This window comes from Pristiophorus japonicus, chromosome 18, assembly GCF_044704955.1.
Source record: "Pristiophorus japonicus isolate sPriJap1 chromosome 18, sPriJap1.hap1, whole genome shotgun sequence".
Taxonomy (NCBI): domain Eukaryota; kingdom Metazoa; phylum Chordata; class Chondrichthyes; family Pristiophoridae; genus Pristiophorus; species Pristiophorus japonicus.
This window is the reverse complement of record NC_091994.1, coordinates 35,618,336-35,632,010: the sequence shown is the minus strand read 5'-3', so window position 1 is coordinate 35,632,010 and position 13,675 is coordinate 35,618,336. Positions and strand designations below refer to the sequence as shown.

Sequence of the window (13,675 nt, the reverse complement as noted above, 5' to 3'; positions counted from 1 at the left end):
CTCTTCCGCGCATTTGTCCGTGGGTGGGTGGCCCTGGAGAAGGAGTACAAGGTGTCCGCCGGTACGCTAGAGACCTTCCCTGGCCCTTGGACACTGTAGAACTGGAGTGTGTGGTCGGCACAGCAAATTATATTATTTAAATTGTTAAGTTTCCTTTTATGCGATTTGGGTTTTATTAGTGGTGCCCCTCTAAAAAGGGGGAGCACTTTTGTGAAGATCTTTTATTTGATGACACTGGGGCAACAGAGTGTCTGCTTCAGGGTTCATTTAAAAGAGGCAGACTGCCTCCTCCACACTCTGCTCTCTCTCCACAGATGCTGCTTGAGCCGCTGAGATTTGCAGCATTCTGTTTTTAGTCAGACAGGCCTGAGCTCGTGCCCCGGTTGCCACGGGGATTTGGCGGCGGAATCCAATGTGACGTCACCGACGTGGAGCGGGGCTAACGGCTGCACCCAGAGTCCTTCACGCGACACTACGCAGCTGCCATTTAGATTTGAACAGCGCGAGTTGCTTGTTTGCTGTTGCGTCGATGGCGGATTCGGAGCCCACAGCCCAGGAACCGGCGATCACCAGCCCCGAGCTGGAGGAGAAGCAGGATGAGAATAACCCGAGCAGCGGCGGCGGAGGCGGCGGAGGAGCAGCAGCAGCAGCAGCAGCAGGAGGTGGCGGCGGCGGCGGCGGCGGCGGCGAAGATCAGAGCCAGAGCCAGAGGTGCGGCTGTGTGAGGGGACGGGGCGGGGGGTGCCGTGTGTGTGTCTATGGCAACGGCTCAGGCTTCAGTTGGACTGTAGGCCGCGGCTCCGCGCGCCGAACAAAAGGCCCGCGCCTAGCGGCTGCTCCGGGATCGGCCGGAGGCTGAACACCCCGCATCCCTCGATTTGCTGCCGTCCCAGGGCACCAGCCGAGCTCCTCACTCTCGGCGGGGATTAACTAGCTCGAGCCACGCCAAGTGCGAGCAGCATTATTTAGTTGGATGTTTTCAAGAAAATGTTTAATTTAATTTTGCAGCGCCATTTCAATCCTGACACGTGAGGCGAATTTCCCACATTTGAACTAACACAAATTTGCTATTTGTACAATGTTCCCCTAAACAGTTTGAGATTTATGTACAAAATGTTGTATTTGTGATTCATATTTATATCCCCTCCCCTTTGCCCCCCCCATTTGCGCCTCATTTCCCCCCTCCACCCCTTCGTTGGTGACACATCTCCCCCACCCCCACACTCCAATGGCGCCACATCTCCCCCCACGCCCCCGTTCATTGGCGCCTCATCTCCACCCCACACCCCCTTCCATTGGCGCCTCATCTCTTCCCACCCCCCCTTCCATTGGCGCCTCATCTCTTCCCCCCCCCCCCATTGGCGCCTCATCTCTTCCCCCCCCCCATTGGCGCCTCATCTCTTCACCCCCCCCCCCATTGGCGCCTCATCTCTTCCCCCCCCCCCCCCATTGGCGCCTCATCTCTTCCCCCCCCCCCATTGGCGCCTCATCTCTTCCCCCCCCCATTGGCGCCTCATCTTTCCCCCCCCCCATTGGCGCCTCATCTCTTTCCCCCCCCCCATTGGCGCCTCATCTCTTCTCCCCCCCCCCCCCATTGGCGCCTCATCTCTTTTTCCCCCCCCTCCCAATGGCGCATCATCTCTTTCCCACCCCCTCCATTGGCGCCTCATCTCTTCCCATTCCCCCTCCATTGGCGTCTCATCTCTTCCCATTCCCCCTCCATTGGCGCCTCATCTCTTCCCCCCCCCTTCCGTTGGCGCCTCCCCCTTCCGTTGGCGCCTCCCCCCTTCCGTTGGCGCCTCCCCCCTTCCGTTGGCGCCTCCCCCCTTCCGTTGGCGCCTCCCCCCTTCCGTTGGCGCCTCCCCCCTTCCGTTGGCGCCTCCCCCCTTCCGTTGGCGCCTCCCCCTTCCGTTGGCGCCTCCCCCCTTCCGTTGGCGCCTCCCCCCTTCCGTTGGCGCCTCCCCCCTTCCGTTGGCGCCTCCCCCCTTCCGTTGGCGCCTCCCCCCTTCCGTTGGCGCCTCCCCCCTTCCGTTGGCGCCTCCCCCCTTCCGTTGGCGCCTCCCCCCTTCCGTTGGCGCCTCCCCCCTTCCGTTGGCGCCTCCCCCCTTCCGTTGGCGCCTCCCCCCTTCCGTTGGCGCCTCCCCCCTTCCGTTGGCGCCTCCCCCCTTCCGTTGGCGCCTCCCCCCTTCCGTTGGCGCCTCCCCCCTTCCGTTGGCGCCTCCCCCCTTCCGTTGGCGCCTCCCCCCTTCCGTTGGCGCCTCCCCCCTTCCGTTGGCGCCTCCCCCCTTCCGTTGGCGCCTCCCCCCTTCCGTTGGCGCCTCCCCCCTTCCGTTGGCGCCTCCCCCCTTCCCTTGGCGCCTCCCCCCTTCCCTTGGCGCCTCCCCCCTTCCCTTGGCGCCTCCCCCCTTCCCTTGGCGCCTCCCCCCTTCCCTTGGCGCCTCCCCCCTTCCCTTGGCGCCTCCCCCCTTCCCTTGGCGCCTCCCCCCTTCCCTTGGCGCCTCCCCCCTTCCCTTGGCGCCTCCCCCCTTCCCTTGGCGCCTCCCCCCTTCCCTTGGCGCCTCCCCCCTTCCCTTGGCGCCTCCCCCCTTCCCTTGGCGCCTCCCCCCTTCCCTTGGCGCCTCCCCCCTTCCCTTGGCGCCTCCCCCCTTCCCTTGGCGCCTCCCCCCTTCCCTTGGCGCCTCCCCCCTTCCCTTGGCGCCTCCCCCCTTCCCTTGGCGCCTCCCCCCTTCCCTTGGCGCCTCCCCCCTTCCCTTGGCGCCTCCCCCCTTCCCTTGGCGCCTCCCCCCTTCCCTTGGCGCCTCCCCCCTTCCCTTGGCGCCTCCCCCCTTCCCTTGGCGCCTCCCCCCTTCCCTTGGCGCCTCCCCCCTTCCCTTGGCGCCTCCCCCCTTCCCTTGGCGCCTCCCCCCTTCCCTTGGCGCCTCCCCCCTTCCCTTGGCGCCTCCCCCCTTCCCTTGGCGCCTCCCCCCTTCCCTTGGCGCCTCCCCCCTTCCCTTGGCGCCTCCCCCCTTCCCTTGGCGCCTCCCCCCTTCCCTTGGCGCCTCCCCCCTTCCCTTGGCGCCTCCCCCCTTCCCTTGGCGCCTCCCCCCTTCCCTTGGCGCCTCCCCCCTTCCCTTGGCGCCTCCCCCCTTCCCTTGGCGCCTCCCCCCTTCCCTTGGCGCCTCCCCCCTTCCCTTGGCGCCTCCCCCCTTCCCTTGGCGCCTCCCCCCTTCCCTTGGCGCCTCCCCCCTTCCCTTGGCGCCTCCCCCCTTCCCTTGGCGCCTCCCCCCTTCCCTTGGCGCCTCCCCCCTTCCCTTGGCGCCTCCCCCCTTCCCTTGGCGCCTCCCCCCTTCCCTTGGCGCCTCCCCCCTTCCCTTGGCGCCTCCCCCCTTCCCTTGGCGCCTCCCCCCTTCCCTTGGCGCCTCCCCCCTTCCCTTGGCGCCTCCCCCCTTCCCTTGGCGCCTCCCCCCTTCCCTTGGCGCCTCCCCCCTTCCCTTGGCGCCTCCCCCCTTCCCTTGGCGCCTCCCCCCTTCCCTTGGCGCCTCCCCCCTTCCCTTGGCGCCTCCCCCCTTCCCTTGGCGCCTCCCCCCTTCCCTTGGCGCCTCCCCCCTTCCCTTGGCGCCTCCCCCCTTCCCTTGGCGCCTCCCCCCTTCCCTTGGCGCCTCCCCCCTTCCCTTGGCGCCTCCCCCCTTCCCTTGGCGCCTCCCCCCTTCCCTTGGCGCCTCCCCCCTTCCCTTGGCGCCTCCCCCCTTCCCTTGGCGCCTCCCCCCTTCCCTTGGCGCCTCCCCCCTTCCCTTGGCGCCTCCCCCCTTCCCTTGGCGCCTCCCCCCTTCCCTTGGCGCCTCCCCCCTTCCCTTGGCGCCTCCCCCCCCCTTCCCTTGGCGCCTCCCCCCCCCTTCCCTTGGCGCCTCCCCCCCCTTCCCTTGGCGCCTCCCCCCCCTTCCCTTGGCGCCTCCCCCCCCTTCCCTTGGCGCCCTCCCCCCCCCTTCCCTTGGCGCCTCCCCCCCCCCCTTCCCTTGGCGCCTCCCCCCCCCCCTTCCCTTGGCGCCTCCCCCCCCCCCTTCCCTTGGCGCCTCCCCCCCCCCTTCCCTTGGCGCCTCCCCCCCCCCCTTCCCTTGGCGCCTCCCCCCCCCCCTTCCCTTGGCGCCTCCCCCCCCCCCTTCCCTTGGCGCCTCCCCCCCCCCCTTCCCTTGGCGCCTCCCCCCCCCCCTTCCCTTGGCGCCTCCCCCCCCCCCTTCCCTTGGCGCCTCCCCCCCCCCCTTCCCTTGGCGCCTCCCCCCCCCCCTTCCCTTGGCGCCTCCCCCCCCCCCTTCCCTTGGCGCCTCCCCCCCCCCCTTCCCTTGGCGCCTCCCCCCCCCCCTTCCCGTGGCGCCTCACAGGGCCCACTTGGCTCAAAACAACCATTTAATGGAGTGCCAAAGCAGCCATTGCTCTATTAAAAGGATTATTCAACTCTCGTGTTTATGCAGTTTGGACGACATCATATTTGAATAGCCTGTGTTGATTGGGGAACTGCTACCGTTTAACTGTATGGATGTAGACAGATTGTTAACATTGAAATCATGTTTTGTTCTTCGCAGTGAAACAAATGAAACTTCAGTTCAGAATGATAAAAATGATAAACTGAAGGAAAAAAGCAGCAAGCGCGGAGGAAACCGCTTTGAGCCATATTCAACCAACCGAAATGCAAGATTCCGGGTTTTTGTGAGCAATATCCCGTTTGAAATGAAATGGCAAACACTTAAAGATTTAATGAGAGAGAAAGGTAAAGTCAGGTGTAATGTGTGTTAATTGGAAACTTAAAAAAAATAGTTTTAGAATTGTTTTATTGATCAACAATATTATGTGTACTAACTATAAATTACTTTGTTTTCACCTACCATTCCTGATGCCAAATGTTGATCATCTTGAAGAATAAAGCCTCTTTTATACAGAAGAAAAGATGTCCAGAATTTTAGTTGAAGTAACCAATGGTTTTGTAATTAAATGTCTCTTTACAGCTATTCAGGAGGATGTTCGTGGACAAAAAATAATGGCAGGAAATTTGCCCAGCCCAGCAGTTCTTAATGGTTTCAATATATTGGAAGAAGGGAGGAACATAATTTTCAGGTTGAAATGGTGTCTTGTGGGTGTTGACACTAGAAATTTAGGATTTAAAAAAAATAATAATAAATTTGAGCTGGTGAAATGAATAATGACATTTTAGTTTGTGGGGTCGACACAGGTTGGTACATCAACACATGAGAGTAGGATGTGCGTTCTTACTGTGATTTCCAAAATGTTCCCAATACTGTTTTGATAATTGGGAGAAGAAAGGAGTGTCAATTCAGTTCTTGCTCTTGTGTGCTGGGAGCAGGCCAGCTTTTCAGCTAGGATGGGTTACTCTTATTAAATAATTTTTTTCCACTGTCGATTGTCTTACTGTGGGGAAAAAATTTTGTTTGATTTGTATTTGATATCTTGTTAATTGAACAATTGATGCTGGCAATTTAAACTAGCTTGCTATGCAAAATCTACTTCTCTTTGCCAATTTAGTTTTGTAGCACCGGTGAGAGATTCTGGCAGATTAAATAGTGCTTAGAATTGAGCGATTGGGGTTGAGTAATGGAAAATAGATTCTATTTTTAAAAAATACATTAAGTTTGAGAGGAAAGATTTTTTAAGGATTGCCAGCCAAAATTGCCTATACTTTTTCCTGGTCTAGGTGACCTGCTCCCAGATATCTTCCAATACCTCTAACTGGCTGTTGGCAAGAGCGTGTGTAGTTGGTCTGGGTTGAATTTTTTGTTTAAGTGCAAAATGTCTTGCATTTTCTGTATGCATGTTGCAACTGTGGCTTGATGTCGATTGAGAGCTTACATGGGGAACCATGGGCATGAACCCTCATCCTACTTGCAACAATGTGTAGTACCCTGTTGAAAGTATTTGAATATTTAAACACAATTTCCATTGTTCTTCCTCCAATGTTTATAATTTTCACAGGTACAGAAACACACTATAAACAAAAAAAACCTCAGATGTTGGAAATCTGAAATAAAGCATAATGCTCAAAACCTCAGCATGTCAGTCAGAATCTGTAGGGAGAGCAAACTTAAAACACTTTACAGGTCATTCTATTTCCTTCCTCCTCCCCCTTGTTCTGTTACTTTTTAAATGTGTTCTTCTGTAAAATCTTCCAGTTCTGATGAAGTTGCACGGCTAAAATGTTAGCTTGTCTCTACTCTTCACAAATTGTGACGATCTGAGTGTTTCCAGATGCACATGTACAATACCTTTTGTAATGTTCAGTAGAATATTATGATTATTACCTGAAGAGATTATTTTGAAGTTTAGAATCTGACTGGGACACCAGTTGTGGTAGATCAGAATGGCTATTGTTCACTGAAGGCAGACTCTAAGATTGGATGCAGGACTTGCATAAGGTGTTGAATATGGACCTCAATAATCTAACCTAGCACTAGAACATGTTGAATTTCTATTGTGACGACGATCCCATTTACCAGTCTTGCAAAACACTTGACAACTAACTTCCTTTCCTGGTTAGCTTCGATGTATTAAACAAAACACAACACTGGTAATAACTTCAAGTTGTAATGGAAATGATGGAGCAAAATAACAGTGGAATAATAGTTTGGTGTCGTCTTGCTATTTTGTAATTGGGTTGGGGCGATATTTCTGCTTTTTCAAATTTGTGTTTAGTATTATCTGTTTGTTAAAAGTCGCTTTATGCATATCATTCTTTGTAGTAACCCCCCCCCCCAAACAAAAACAACGTGAAAAGGATTGAGCATGAGATTAGAGAAGCTGTACACTGGACTATTTTAATATCTACACACTTATCCACTAGGGAGGAGTTCCAATGCTGCATAGAAGAAGCATTGTAACTCCAGGAGGGCAGTTTATTGACATGGCTGACTTTTTACAAGAATTTTGTCTCCTGAAAGTACAAATTTCACCTTTTTTATTAGAAGGAATCACACCTTATTTCTACTGAAATCTTTGGCAACATTGGTTGGGACGGTATTTGTATTGCAACGTCGAAATGTTTTTGGTGAATGTTTTTTCCTTAAATATCAGTGTCACAATCCCAGTTAAGTTAAACTGGATTTGGTTTCCTTAATGACAATCGATGGAAACGGGGATCAGTGATGGCTAATGTGCATTTTACTGTAATGTTATCTATTGTGTTTTTATTAGTGTCATCGTTTTAAGGATTAAGCCATCATAATTACATGATTGCTTTGCACATTTGGAGTCTTGTTAATTTCCAAGTACTTGTAACTTTTCTGAGAAGATAGCAATGTTGAAAAATGGTATGTCTTTTTTTCAATATTGAATTGGCGGTCAGTGAGAAATGCCGTGATGTGTATACCGTAAGTTCCCAAACTTGGTGAAAGGCCAGTACGAAATGCAAAGGGATGCAATACATGTTTGAGACTTGGTAATTTGAATAGCCTGACAAAAGGGAATATTGTCTTTAAACTGGTGTGGAATTGTTTCAGATAACACTAACATCTGGAACAGTTTGAAGTAAAGTGGGACAATTATCCAAACAACTGTCTTTGGGTTGGTGATATTGTGCATTGAACACTGAAGCATACATGGCTCGTTATGGTATGAGCTATCACTACAGCAAGAAGTGCACCATTAGATGAAACATAGTGTTGCTGCATCTGTGGAAGATGCATAGAATCACTATTTCCTCCCCCCTGCCCTCCCCTCCCCCCATCGCACTTTCATATCTTGGTTATTCTGACCTTCCCCACAAACAGTATATTTTAATACTTGCCCTCTGAAATAAGCTTACTAACTTCAATTATATAGAAATTGTGGACACAAGTTACATATACTTGATTTTACAGTAAGTTTTCTGTTCAGCAAATGTATCTAAAATTTCCAAAACTTTATTTCCTCTTTTTAGTATATACAAAAAATTTATTGTCCTCAATAACAACCTGGCTCATTTGACTCTGGAAAGCCATACTTGGTAAACCTTCCTCGAAGATTGCCATTCAATTGTGTATTCAGTATCTGAGTGAAAAAGGATTATTGGTGTTTCAGAACAGAAGTGTGAACAGTCCGCCGTGGTGCATGTTGCTGGTGCATAGGACTACATGATACCAGTATTTAGTAGTCTGACAGGAAAGAAACCTTTATCAGCAGATATTGTTTTACATGTGAAATCACTGTTAAGTGTCATTTCTAGGTTTGTGTAGACTCTCACCTTTCTTGATGTAGTGATGGCTTCAAGCGGTAAGACTCTCAAGTTGGTGGTCTAAAGTGTAACGTTGGGAATGTGCCCATGCAGATTTACATGTCCTTGGTTTTGTAGATTACTGATGATGTCTTTAAATGATTTAGATAGTAGTGGTGGGATTATGGTGGTACAGGTGTGTAGGGAACCAAAATCGGTATTCAGCCTAAAAGTAGTCCTGAGTGTTGCACTAAGCCAAGTTAAGAACAGTTGAGGCCCACTGCCTAGTGCAGGAGAGGTACCCAAATTCAGACAGTTCATTTTAAGAGCAAGTTTTAATTGATATGCAGATTTTCTCTCTTTTTTGGGAGGGGGGGGAAATGTTTCAAAAGGTTATTTTTGCCATAATGGCATTATGGTGCAAAATACCATAGGTACAGTGGGATTTAGGTTTGATTCCCTGCACCACTGTGTTGGCATAGAGTGCTGAATGCATAGTTTTTCCACAGGAAGGTGAAATCCAATCTTTGTAATTTGACAACCAATTGAGAGCACCAGGTACTGGGTTGTCTCCTTGACCCTTGAATATCCTCAATGAGTTCATATGAAGAAAGCCTTTTTGGCCCATTAGATCCCAACCAGTGTACCAACCCTACCATCTTGACATTGAGATATTTCTTGTCACCTCTGCCACTCTCCTGGCGACTGAGTCTTGAATATAATGGCATGATCCAGGAAGAATAAAATTGCAGTTTTATTAATTCCCAGCTATATTGTATCCCATGTGAGCTTCATTTTTTTTTCTCTCCTATTAACGAGCCCTATTAATTATTCCCAAACATGAAAGTTGATGGCAGATGTGTAAGAATAGGTTCAGTATCACACAGGATTGTGGTAAGTGTCTCAGCTGCCGAATATTTACATCATTTGGAGCTTAATAAAGTTTGCAAGGTGACCTATGCAAATTGCTCACTCGCAAGTTTAAATTTTAATATTGTAAATCTTCAACTAATCATTCTTATCTTGCATAAACAGAAGAAAGCCAGACTTTAATACTGAATTAGATCAAGCAAGTGATCTAGAAAGTGTTTGTGATTGTCACAAATGTTTGTTTCATCTTTAGCTTGTCCATTTGTTATCAAAGGTAAAGTTAGGCTTTGTTTGGTTTTGCCAGAACAAGAATGATGAATCAAACTGAAATTGTGATTGTGTCTATTTTGAAATCCTGAGGAACCAAAGAGCAATTGAACTATTCTGTACAAAGTTTAGTAACGGCGTGGGGGTGTATAGGAAAGCGACTTGATGACAGCAAACTTTTTGAAACTTCAGCTTGCTCTTGAGAGGGACTGACTGTGAAAATTGTCTTGGCTGATGGCTTAGTGTTTTGTACATGTAAATGGATACTAGTCTTGCAGTAGGTGGGAACTCTTGATCAGCTCCAATTTGTTAAAACAGAATTTGGTCATATAATGGTTTGATTCTTTCACAGTTGATTAAACAGTACATGAAGGTCATCTTAACGGAAGCAGACTCGGCTGCTTATGGTGGTTGCTGGTGGGGATGTCACAATATATAATGCAATAGCTTGTATATCAATAATATAAATATCTTGCCTTGAAATCTGCAGAATATTTATGGCTTTCATTTTTGAACTTATCATTTTGATTTGATAATTGCATCGGTTGTGGATGAGGGAGAGAGAAAAATGTGTATTTTGCATATTATAACGTGACATCCTTATTGGCTGGGCACATTTGAGAAGAGCTCCAGTTTGGGACGCATATGTGTTCAGCACACTGGATAGATGTAAAAGGGCCTGTTGTATGTAACTTTGTTAGTAACTGGTAACAATGATATTAAGGGTTGTGGTTTAATATGACTATTCTAGGTTGGGTTAGACTTGGGATCACTGCACACCTGTACGTAGTATAGTAAGAAGGTTTAGGTATATGGATGATATTCTGGGCTTTTAGAGGGCTCAGGTTACTACATAACGTTGTCAATGTTTTTGCTGAATTCCAATTGTTTTCTTGGCTTTTCTCCTTCCGTGTATGTTTCGTCTGGGATCTGGTTTGTAGTTGGTGAGGTTACTTACGTGGAACTCTTTATGGATGCGGATGGAAAGTCGAGGGTAAGTGATAAAGAATGAGTTCTTCTGTGGTTTCATTGCAAATGTAAAATACACAGGATATGGAATACTGGAAGTGGGCTTTGGTTAGACTGAAATCTAAAGCTCAGAAATGTGGATGTGGCTAGGTGGGGGAAGAAAAGTATGTGAATGTAAAGCTATAGACTGTATAGCAGGCATATTTGGTGCTATTGTCAATGTTAAACTAATTGGTGCAATTAAATAGTTTGGTAGTCTTTGACATTATGCGTCGCTTTTTGAGTTTTTTCAAAAGTACATGAAAATGCTGTTGTACAGTAATATGTAAAATGGCCAAAAGAGTAGTCTCGTCAACAGATCTCGCTCTCCCCCACGCACCAACCCCACAATTTCTGCCTGTGCCTCTTGAATGCAGTGATCAATAGGATATGATTCTGCAGGCACTGGCACCTATCCTGGTGAATGGCAAAATGGCAATTTTTGATGCATGAGCTTAAATCTTAATTGACGACAAGCCATTTGACAATGGAAAGCATCACAACCGTGGTGCCTCACACCTGCACTTTTCAACAGGAGCCATGGCTATTTTTTTTCTGTTTGGACCCCCCCCCCCCCTCAATTGCAGCTCCTGTTCAGATCAGCACTGATAAGACATTGAATTTGGGACCTACAAGTCTATATGGCTCAGTATCACACCACATTTACCTTTTTACTCACTACAAAATGCCACTGCAATATGTGTCATAATAGTCTTGCAGTTCTAGGCTTGATTTCATCCTTGATATGTGTGCTTTCATACAAGACCCCTGTGCATTATCATGCAACGTGTATGGATTATTCATAGTGTTGGTGCTTGCCTTCTGCATATTTGTAGCTTCCATTTGGCACTCTGCTTTCAGAGTGGGAAGATTGGAGGATGTTCACTTTTTTGTCAAATATATCAAAAAAAATGAAATTTTACCAAATATATCTGCTATATAACTAAAAACCAAGCAACGGTAAGGGATGCCAGATATTTTTGTCTTTTCAGAAGTCATGCTATCCAGGGTTGTAATTGTCAAAGGGGGAATGGTGTTTAAGCATGGAAATAGGATGTTGAATGTTGTAGGTGGAAACAGTGAAAGTGGAATGGATTTTAGCAGCATTGTTCGAGTGATAGTTTGACCTAGGGGTTCTTGAGAATCATGTGGATTTAATTTGGTTATGTATATGATGCAGGGCTGCCCCACTAGCAGGGTTCTCCCTATGTTACCCAAAGTGGGTGCAGTCTTGCTTGGAATAAACACTTTATAATCATTATAGAAAGTATTTTTTGATTTTAAGGTAATCTGCACTTTTAGCGTGCAGCACCCACTTTGAAATAATTACTGGGGGGAACCATGACTAGATTATTTTGTTTCAATCAGTATTTTAATACATGTAACAGAAGTGCATTTATTCTGAATTTACTCACAGGTTCTAGTGAGTAAGTTGAAGTTTGGAAATGGTCAAAGTGCCTGGTAGTACACCATGACTAATTTTTGGAGAGATCATTTTGTCTCTCATTTTTCTTCCCTGTTGTTTCCCTGAGCTGTGTGCAAGTATTAACATGTGACCTGCTCTCAGGTCTTTTGAACCAGCTGCTGGGTGCTTTGAGTGGCCTGTGGGAGTCGCCCTCCCAGATTTTGTGTCTGGCTTTTTCCAGTGGTGATGCCCAGCTTTTGCTTGGTATGTCCCCTTCATAGCCTGGCCAATATTGGGAACTCAAAACATTGAATCTGCTTCCTTCTGTTCCATGCACAGTGTGTTGGTGGTCCATGATGTTCCATTTTCATGCACTATGCAAGGGCATTTAAAAAAAAAAGAGGGTAATGCATAGTGCAAATAATGAGGTACTCATTTTTAGCTAAGTGGGGAAAAATTGTGGCACTCCCATTTAAATGTCAATGGTAAATATTTAAGTTTTGCTAAACTGATTTTAATTCACCTTTGTAATTTAAAACATTTTCTTCTTCTTTACATGCTAACATCTGTGACCAAAGGGATGCGGGTAAGTTTTCCTTTCATTTATCTCCTGCTTCTAATTCTCATGTTTTAGGTTGGAATTAATGTTTGTCTAAATTATGTAGGATACCGGGTAAAGCTCTAGTTGTAGTTCTGTCAATGGCTGAATAACGGACATTTAAAGCAGGAAGGCCAAAGTTTGATCAGATTTCTACTAAGATGGAGCTGAGGGGGGGGGGCGGGGGGGTAGGTAGGTGGGTGGGTGGAATGGCTTAAATTGGCCCTGGGAGTGAGAAGAGAATATCAAATGTTTCCTACTTACGATTGCTATTCAGTAAATGCATGTAAGTATGGACATTGGACAAGGGTGTGATCGGGCTCTGTTGGAATGCTCCCTTTGGTTGAATTACTTGCCAACATTTGCTGTCTAGGGCACAGCTTGAGAGTGGGCACTTGAACAAGAAAATGCAAAGTAGCGGGTGCCCCTGGAGCTTGTATCCCCAACAAAGTGTCAATGACTTTAGCAGAGGAAGAAGAAAATGGGGAGAGGACTGCTGTGTATACAATCTCTGGTTAGAGCAGTGATTGGGGAGATTACTACTGCATATACAGTTGTTACTTAGAGCGGTGATGGGAAGAAAAGGTGACTGCATATACAATCTGAAGCTAAAGTATTTACTGGAGGGAATTACTGCATATGCAATGTACCACATTTCTCTTTCAGTGTTGTGGAATTCAAAAGTGAAGAAAACATGAGAAAGGCTGTGGAGGTGATGGACAAGCAGAGTTTCAGTGGAAGACCTCTTAAAGTGAAAGAGGTGAGATGTTTCATTGTGCAGGAAATTTTAGTGGGGGAGGACTTTGAACACATTTTAAAATTTACTAATGTATTGTGATATAAATAAATGCAGAGTCATGGGGGAAGACTTGAGCTGCGTGTCCCGAGGTAGACAGAACAAGTGCTGATATTGCTGCTACTATAATGATTCTTTTTACACAGCATATGTTATGCTCTTTCTGATGGTTTATGACTTTGTTCTGTATCAGCATTTTCTTCCTCAAAACAGTTCGAACAAGAGTGAATTAATTTTTCAGGAATCTCCAACTTAGTATTTGCTCTGTTTAACAAATTTGTAATTTGAAAAAAAAACTTTTTAAATATTAGTGAATTAAACTGTGTCGTATACATGTACTACCCAAAATGAGCCACTCAATGCAATTATCATAACTCACTGCTTGAGAATTGTATGATTGAGCCTTTTGGCTTTGAGCAGATAAAGTACTGCTCTAGATATGTATTTCTATTCATTTGGTTTGATAACCATGTTCACTCAAACATTGTAATTGGCAAATGCATAACTCGAATTGATGTCGGTCTGAAAAGCAACCGTGATATAGAAGTACTTTAGCATTAC

At 47.8% G+C, this 13,675-nt stretch overlaps 1 protein-coding gene across 1 annotated transcript in view; it reads left to right on the top strand.

Annotated features, from left to right (window-relative positions):
- The first annotated feature begins 431 nt into the window (after positions 1–431).
- The window catches only part of LOC139228646 (myelin expression factor 2-like), a 45,061-nt gene continuing 31,817 nt past the window's right edge, over positions 432–13,675 (top strand). The window contains exons 1-5 of the mRNA XM_070859862.1: positions 432–711; positions 4,557–4,741; positions 10,249–10,301; positions 12,299–12,306; positions 12,985–13,078. Coding sequence (XP_070715963.1) covers positions 530–711; positions 4,557–4,741; positions 10,249–10,301; positions 12,299–12,306; positions 12,985–13,078 — 522 coding nt within the window. The 5' untranslated portion in view covers positions 432–529. The remainder of the gene's footprint in view (positions 712–4,556; positions 4,742–10,248; positions 10,302–12,298; positions 12,307–12,984; positions 13,079–13,675) is intronic.